Raw genomic sequence first — 8,916 nt, 5'->3', positions numbered from 1 at the left:
GGTAGGCCACGGTCAACAACTGCTTCTTCTCATGTTTTTTACTTTACACTCTTTAAAGTTCTCTCTCGGTGCCGGTCTAGGAAGTTGACCGGCACTGAGAGAGGGGGTAGGCCACGATCAACAACTGCTTCTTCTCATGTTTTTTACTTTACACTCTTTAAAGTTCTCTCTTGGTGCTGGTCTAGGAAGTTGACCGGCACCGAGAGAGGGGGTAGGCCATGGTCAACAACTGCTTCTTCTCATGTTTTTTAGTTTACACTCTTTAAAGTTGAGTTTTGAACAAATCTAAACCAAAAAGCATATCTATGAGTGCATCAAAAGTCTTTTATCGAAAAAATTCATCAAAAGTCATGGAATTTTCAAACTTTGGTCGTAAAAACATATGAAATATCAGATACAAAAAAGATAGTGCCAAAAAAAACACAAAGAGAAGGAAAACAAAAAATTAGAGCAGTTGTTACCAAGGGTCGACTATCGGCTCTCGGTAATGGCCACTTTTTCTGAGAGACCCTCTCGTAAAGCATCTAACCTAGATCTTTTTCCTTCCCCTTTTACCGAGAGCTGCTCTTGGTAAAGCTTCTAAACCTAGATCTTAAGTGTTCCCCTTTCTTTCTATCTTCTTTCTTCTCCTCTCTGTTCCCTGCGCCACCGCCGCCGAAATCGCCACCGCCGCCGCCGCTACCAACTGCCGCCCTCAACCGCCACCAACTGCCGCTGCCACACCTCCTCCACCGCCCCCAACTGCGGCCACGGCAAACAACTGCCGCCGCCACCCCTCCTCCACTGCCCCCAACTGTCGCCGCCACCCCTCCTCCACCGCCCCCAACTGCGGCCACCGCCAACAACTGACCCTCCGCCATTAGGTTAGTAGAAAACCGGCCCCTCCTCCGTCTCTCGTCTCTTCCTCTTCTCCTCCTCCGCCATTGAGAGTCGTGGTGGCGGGGGCCTCCTCTTTCCCAGGCAATGCCTCCGGTGGAGCAGGCATAGGTGTCTGTATTATCATGCCATGATCACTAGTTGGTAAATAAATATTACATGCAATCTGCAATGTTGAAACAAATTTTCAATGCCATTTGCCACATTCATTTGTTTTGGAAGTTTGTAGTTTTGGATGTGCAAAAATCGTGCCTCATGAGTTAAATTCGCCTCCTTTATATAAGTAGGAATGAATGCACCTGCGAGGAATCATACATTATTTGGTTTCAAAGTCGAACCATGGATAAATTGCTTGCTTGTGTAATGAAGTTTGGAATAGACCGCAACAATTAAGCATTGTACCTTTTAGCCATCTATCCAAATCATGGGGTCCTTCTAAGAGTACTTGAAAGTCCATGGTGCCGTAATCCACATATCTTGAGTGAACTTTAATCTCCGCCTATCATCAAGAACAATGAAATATATGTTGTTATTGTGTCAGGATTTAGAGGAGCCTCTTGCGAACTCTATATCCAAGTCAGATTTGATAAGATCTAAAGAGTGGGAATCATATATGAATTATGCTTGTTGGCATATATTACATCTAGTTAAAATGAAGCTTGAATAAACCATGGAGTATGCTTCAATAATTTTTATTGACCATTTTGGTTGTGCTTATATTCTTCTTTCACATAAATTACGATTTTTTAGTTTGGACATATAGGCCAGCTCAACTTTTATATTGAAATATTGAAATGAAACCAAGCATCAAACTAGTCATCGTCCCTAACATAGATATGTGAACTAATCAAGAAAGTGAATACCTGTTGGCTTGGTTTTCTTTAATGAAAATCGGAAGGGCAAAACCCTTCTTTGATAAAAAAAAGTCTGATGCCTATTGAAGTGGTATGGTTAATATTCACCATATTTTTTTTCAGATTCTGATGGGGGCACTAGTAAGTACCGGAGAGTCCCGAGTGGTAGAACTGAGTCGTCCGCCTCCCATCAGGCCACTACCGAGGACGAGTCATCATCGGATGGCGATGTCGGAGTGGACTTAGATGGACCAGATCTGCTCGCTACCGAGTCGGGCGACATGGAGACCTCGGACGGCTCGGGGTCTACCTCGAGCAACACTTTCAAGAGGAAGAAATCCGGGCGTGGTTCGGGGAAGGTCCCAGAACCAACTGCTGCCAGCGACCGTCCTGTCATTTGCCCGACAGGAGAGGGGTAAGCAAGCATTTCATTTGCATCATATTTTGGATGCCACAGCTTTAACACTCACATATGCTTGTCTTTTATATCATGCAGTCAGTGGAAATTTATCCCGACACAACCTAAGGGGGGCACGCCCGCCGAACCACGTCATCGGCTCCCTCTTGAGGAAGCATTTCCCTGGATTGTCCAAGCCGGGTGATGACGAGCCGCCGTCGCCAGGTTTAACCTGGGAGCATTACCAACACAACAAGGACGAGGAAATTGTCACCATGGCCACCCGGGTCATCAATGCTTTTTTTGTAAGTATCTTCGCTCCGACCATTGCATTTTTCTATATCCAAATCCTTGCTTGCGTGGATGGTGAGAAGATGCCATATGCTTTCTTGTAGCAAACATTTGCTTACGTGGATGGTGAGCAGCAGAAGGCGATCAAAGGCATCGTGAAATCTGCCCGAAAGATACTCTCTAACACCAAGCACACGTTGCGGTACAAAGCCGTGATGCAGTGTCGGCCGCTCGATGACAAGGGAGAGAAGATGACAAGGAAGACTGCTTGCCAGACCAACTTGTTGCGAGAAGAATACCTGTCAGTGGTAAGTGACTACATCGGTTGCTAGTACTTTGATTCATCACTCTTGTTCCTCAATTATTCGATTTTGTCTGACTAGGTGAAGGAACCCTGGATGAAGGACGATTGTTGGGAGGCCCTGGTTGACATGCTGTGTGACCCAGCATGGCAGGCGCAGCATGTGGAGAAGGGAAACGATCGAGCCAAAATGCCAGGCCCGGCTCATGTCCAGGGGAGCCGGAACCTAACCGCTCTCAAACAACACATGGTATGTGGATTAAGATGTTAACATTTTCGCACGGTTCATCTTGGTTCATTAAACTTGGTGGTTAATTTTGCAGGAGGCGAAGGTTGGTCGCCCGGTCCACATCCTGGAAGCCTGGAGAGAAGGCCAGAAGGGAAAGGATGGCGCCGAGTTCTGCAGCGAGTCGGCGGAGGAGAAGTGGGGGACCTTCAAAGAGGTCTTCCAAGAGGTGCACGGGCAGGAAGCCGAACCTATGTCCAAGCCCCTTGATCCTAAGCTTCTCATCATTGCTGGCGAGGGGAAGGGCCATGGTCGCCACCTCCTTTGCAACGGGACGATCGCCACCTCCTCGCATCGCAAGCTGCACGAGATACGCGCGTCGAGCACCAGCTCAACTCCGTCCATCCGGAGTCGCCCAACCGCCGCATCACGTGAGATAGCGTGTCTCAAGGTTAGCATCCTAACCTTTCATTTATGCCCATGCCTTGAAATAGCACCGTTCCAACCTATATCAGCCTAATACCATGTTACAGGATTTAATGGAGCAGCGGGCTGTTGAAGAGGAGGAAAGGCGGAAGGCTGAGCAGGAGTCCAGAGAAAAGGAATGGGCAGACATGGACGATAGGTTGAAGCTGCTTGAGATTCAACTACAGGTAGAACATTATCTAAACTAGAGTAGAAGATTCATTACATAGGGACGAACCACCCTCACGTGACTCTACTCTTATAGGTTCTTATATTATGCAATGTCGAAGCAGTGTAAGTGATGCCCCTACTCCTCCTCCGGAATGTTAACCTGATGGCCTCTCCTCCTCAAGATGATCTATATATGAACAAGTATACTTCTATTGTGACGTGCATGTGTTTTGCAAGTAGTGACAATATGTATGAATTTGCGACTTGTGTGTGACATCTACTAGGATACTACATTCGACTAGTGTGTGACAATATGTGGACTATCCCTAATTATGCATATATATGTGGACTAGATCAAATTATGCCTATATATGATCAAATTAGCCTATATATGTGTGGACTACTCCAAATTGCATTGTAGTTGTTTTCATCTGCAGGGATCAGAAAAGAAATAGCTTAACAACAGAATGGATGGGAAAGATTCCCGAGAGCAACACTCGGAAAACAACATACTACCGAGAGCACCTCTTGGAAAACTGGTCGTCTGGGAGACACTAATGTTCTTCCCACACCTTTTCCGAGAGACGCTCTCGGAAAAGAAGGCGAGCATTGCCGAGACCAGCTCTCGGCAAAGATATGTAAACTGTCTGCTGCCATGTGGGCCACGCTGTCCTACTGGTCAGGAGAATTACCGAGAGCAGCTCTCGGCAAAGATATAGTCATTTTTTTCAAAAATATTTAGCAAATTATTTGAAACTTTTACTGATAAATGTGGACCACATGTCAGTTAGAAAGAACACACACAAAAAAGAAAATAGGATGTGGCATATACTTTGTCGAGTGTCGTTTGGCGGCTCTCGGTAATGTACGCAGTAACTGACGGAGCCGTCTGTTGCGGACGGGCAATGCCACGTGGCTCCTCTTTGTCGTGAGCGGCACTCGGCGTCTGCAGGGTTTGCCGTGCGATGCCTCTTTGCCGTGAGGCAGTGACAGCAAAGAAGGCAGTTTGCCGTGAAGCTAGGTTTGCCGAGAGTGACTCTCGGCGTTGTTTTCTTTACCGAGTGTCCGTGTTTTAGCACTCGGCGAGGAGCATGACACCCGGCGTACGTGAAAATTCCAGTAGTGTTGGCATGATCAAAGGTGTCCAACAACATTAGTATTTTCAGTGCCTATACAGAACTGCCACTATCTGAATTCTAAATCTAAATTAGCAAGGCTCCAACATGCAAGATTGGCATGGCATCCATCTTTAGCAGTCCATAGAGACTAACTAAAACATCAGAAGAACTACTGTTTAATATTCTATTGCTCATTAAGCTACTTCTGTTTCCGAAGCTCGTCTAAAGTTACATAACTAAGATATAGATTTGGACATGCGAACATTCAGCCATACATCAAGGACTAGTAAAAACTGAATTACCGAATTTAGATTACATATTCACACGCTGTGGGGTACTAAGAATTTAATGATGATATCCTTGGCCGCTTTTAGCTCAGCGGGTAAGAATCTAGCAATCAGCTCCTTGAGAGCGGAGGGGCAACTGCTCTTCAGATGCTCATAACCATCACTTGCCACCATAGCCTCAAAATTGGAAGGAGAGGCAAGGAACTCAAAGCAGGCTTCCTTTAGTCCAGGGCAACTATGTTGTTCAGCTAAAGCTAAGCTAGTCGCCACGTTGTCGGAGTCAATGTGTGTGCACAACTTATCCTTGCATATCAGTTTCAACCTCTCAACATCGTACCTGTCAGCCGCAACGAGTAAATGGCCAGCCATCACCACGTCTTCACGGGTCATCTCAGGCGGTGAGTCGTCAGTGTATATGAAATGCAGCAATGACTTAAACACGTCGCTCTCCATATCACCGATCTCAACCGGATCACCGGCATTCTCCATCATGGAGCCGAAGAGCTCCGCCTTGAAGACGGAGGACCGAGCAGCGAGCACGGACCTATGCGCTGAAAATTTCTGCCCGCCAACGTGAAAGGTGACGTCTGCTCCATCCATGCTCTCGAGGAGACCACCGAGGTCCCGGCACATGTTGCTCGGAGGAACCACTACAAACTGTCGTTTAAGCTTTGTAATTTCCTCGCAGCGGATCTCCTTCAAGACGGTGACATTGCATCTGATGGTGAAACAATCGTCTCTGAGATGCGGCGACCCCTCCAAATCCTCCTTGCTGATAAATTTGCTGTAGCCCCAGGTGGAATCTTTTGGCGTGAAGGTCTGTACGGACTTGTAGGCACGGCTGAGAGAAGGCACTGGCACCCCGGCCTTGTCGAGCACACTGAACTTGCATCTCACCTTGACATCCTTATTGGCACCCTCAGAATCAAGAACTAGGTAAATAGACACGAAATCGGCATCATCGTTTGGGCAATAACGCACGGTCCAAACATGGCCTCCAACACGAAAAGGAGTAGATGTTGCCCACTTGCCGGTCTCGAGCAGCGCCTTGGTTCTCGAGTATCCCGCTATCTTGAGCGTGTATGACATATCCTCGGCGTCAACTACGATTGCACCACCAGCAGCAGCAGCAGAAAGATTGCAGTTCCCTGATGCAGTATGATCTGCTCTTGTTGGCGACCCGCCGAAGTAGCAGCGCAGCATAATGCCGCCGCCGGCTGGATCGGAGGGTCTGTAATTCTGGAATCTGGATGTCGGGGCGGCGGCTCGTACGTCTCCTCGAGGAACAAGTAACAACGGCGGTAGCGTCATTATGACCGGAGTACTTGGAAAAGAGATTGACCTAGGAACCCCTCCATGACTATATGACGGTCGGTGACGGGCACACAGTCCGTTGCTGCTCCTGATTCCAATTCCAACTATGCCATGAAGACAGAACCCTATTCGGAGTATAAAAATATAACAAAAAAGGCCCATATTTGAGCACGAGTATAAAAATATAACAAAAAATGCCCATATTTGAGCACGAGTATAAAAATATAACAAAAAAAGGCCGATATTTGAGCACGTGGTGCTCAAATATGGGCCTTTTTTTGTTAAAACTATAAATATTTGGAGTAAAAAAATGTAACAAAAAATATAACAACTATAACATATGTACCATTAAAAAGGCCAAGAAGGCATAAAAAGGACTAACAGAAGAAAAAAATGCCCACATGACTATATTACATCCATTTACTAAAAAAACATGATACATATAACAAATGAAAATTTCAAAAAAAATTGTCATTCGAGTTTGACCAAACTATTTCATAATTTGCCATGATATTATTTTTTACAATGGCAAGGTCTACAGCAAAATTGATCTCTAATAAAGCATAGCAAATCTGCCATGGCAATTTTTTTTTCAAAAGTTGCCATGGAAAAAATTATGTTCAGAAATATGACATGGCAAAATTTACCATGAAAATAAAATAGAATGCGCAAAATACAAACAACGACATGGAACATATGAATTTTAGTTGCCATGTTCATATGTAGAGTGAACAGTTGAAGCACAAAAGTATGACAAGAAAATTGCCATGGCAGATTCATATAAAAATTGCCATGGTAATTAATTAAAATTTGCCATATTTGTATGAGAAAAAATGTCACGTATGAGAAAAAGTAAAAGCTCAACTTATGAACACATTGCCATGGAAAATTCATATAGAAATTTTCCGTTGTTTTTTAATTAATTTTCCATGCTATCTACATGCGAAGATTTGGCCATTTATCGAGGACTAGTAAAAACTGAATTGCCAAATTTAGATTACATATTCACACGCTGTGGTACTTAAAATTTCATGATGATATCCTTGGCCGCTTTTAGCTCAGCGGGCAGGAATCTAGCAATCAGCTCCTTGAGAACGGACGGGCAACTGCTCTTCAGATGCTCATAACCATCACTTGCCACCATAGCCTCAAAATTGGAAGGAGAGGCAAGGAACCCAAAGCAAGCTTCCTTTAGTCCAGGGCAACTATGTTGTTCAGCTAAAGCTAAGCTAGTCGCCACGGTGTTGGAGTCAATGTGTTTGCACAACTTGTCCTCGCATATCAGTTTCAACCTCTCGACATTGTACCTGTCAGCCGCGACGAGTAAATGGCCAGCCATCACCGCGTCTTCACAGGCCATCTCAGACGGCGAGTCGTCTGTGTATATGAAATGTAGCAATGACTTGAACACGTCGCTCTCCATATCCTTGATCTCTACAAGCGGATCGCTGGCATTCTCCTTCATGGAGCCCAAGAGCTCGGCCTTGAAGACGGAGGAGCGAGCAGCGAGCACGGACCTATGGGCCGGGAACTTGTCCCCGCCGATGTGGAAGGTGACGTCCGCACCATCCATGCTGTTTAGGAGGCCGCTAAGTTGCCGGCGCAGGTTGCTCGGAGGAACCACCACAAACTGTTTACTACACTTTTTAATTTCCTCGCTACGGTTCTCCTTCAAGACGGTGACATCGCATCTGATGGCGAAACCATCGTCTATGAGGTGCGGCGATCCCTCCAGATCCGCCTTCTTGATAAATTCAGGGTAGCCCCAGCTGGAATCTTTTCCTGTGAAGGTACGTGCGGAGGTGTAGGTACGGGTGAAAGAAGGCACTGGCAACCCGGCCTCGTCGAGCACACTGAACGTGCATTTCGCCTTCACATCCCTGGCGCCCGTAGAATCAACAAGAACTAGGAAAATAGATGCGAAATCAGCAGCATCCTTGTAACCGTTTGGGTAATAACGTACGGCCCAAACATGGCCTCCAACAGTGAAAGGCGTAGATCTTGCGTACTTGCCGGTCTCGAGCAGCTCCTTGGTTCTTGAGTATCCGGCTATCTTGAGCGTGTATGAGTATGACCAATCCTCGTCGTCAATTACGATAGCACCACCAGAAAGATTGCAGTTTCCTGACGCAGTACGAGCTGCTCTTGTTGGCTGCCCGCCGAAGCAACAGCGCAGCATTATGATTTTCGATCGGAGGGGGTCTGGAACTGTGGATGTCGGGGCGGCCGATAGTACGTGGAGATAAGATTCTCGATCGCTACGTACGGCTCCTCGAGGAACAACGGGCGGTAGCGTCGTTACGACTGGAGTACTTGGAAGCGAGATCGACACAGGACCCCCTCCTGCATTATAAGACGGTGACGGGCCAGATTGGTAGTTTGTACCTGGGACACAACCCGTTGCTGCTCCTGATTCCAATTCCAACTATGACATGAAGACGAAACCTATTCGGAACCACTTAAGCCCGCCTGAAACTGTTATAGTACAATATAAGAGTATAACCAGGGAAAACACCGTCATATCTCTTCAGTAGTTTTATTTCTCAACTTGAAAACCTAGGTTTCTATTTGGGCTGGGGGGGGGGGGGGGGGGGGGGGGGGACAATAGTGGTATTA

General features: G+C 46.3%; 2 protein-coding genes across 2 annotated transcripts; both read right to left on the bottom strand.

Annotated features, from left to right (window-relative positions):
* Window positions 1-5,019: 5,019 nt before the first annotated feature.
* Window positions 5,020-6,623, bottom strand: LOC109768760 (BTB/POZ and MATH domain-containing protein 1-like). The gene has a single exon (XM_020327487.2). It carries the CDS (start codon window positions 6,460-6,462, stop codon window positions 5,020-5,022), a length of 1,443 nt encoding a protein of 480 aa, XP_020183076.2. The 5' UTR covers window positions 6,463-6,623.
* Window positions 6,624-7,321: 698 nt separating this feature from the next.
* On the bottom strand, window positions 7,322-8,479 carry LOC109768758 (BTB/POZ and MATH domain-containing protein 2-like). Its single transcript, XM_073503735.1, has 2 exons — window positions 8,113-8,479; window positions 7,322-8,076 (listed from the first exon to the last, which is right to left on the bottom strand). Exons 1-2 carry the CDS (start codon window positions 8,477-8,479, stop codon window positions 7,322-7,324), a joined length of 1,122 nt encoding a protein of 373 aa, XP_073359836.1.
* Window positions 8,480-8,916: the final 437 nt, after the last annotated feature.

Source organism: Aegilops tauschii, chromosome 7 (assembly GCF_002575655.3).
Source record: "Aegilops tauschii subsp. strangulata cultivar AL8/78 chromosome 7, Aet v6.0, whole genome shotgun sequence".
Lineage (NCBI taxonomy): Eukaryota > Viridiplantae > Streptophyta > Magnoliopsida > Poales > Poaceae > Aegilops > Aegilops tauschii.
This window is presented reverse-complemented; position numbering and strand designations above follow the sequence as displayed.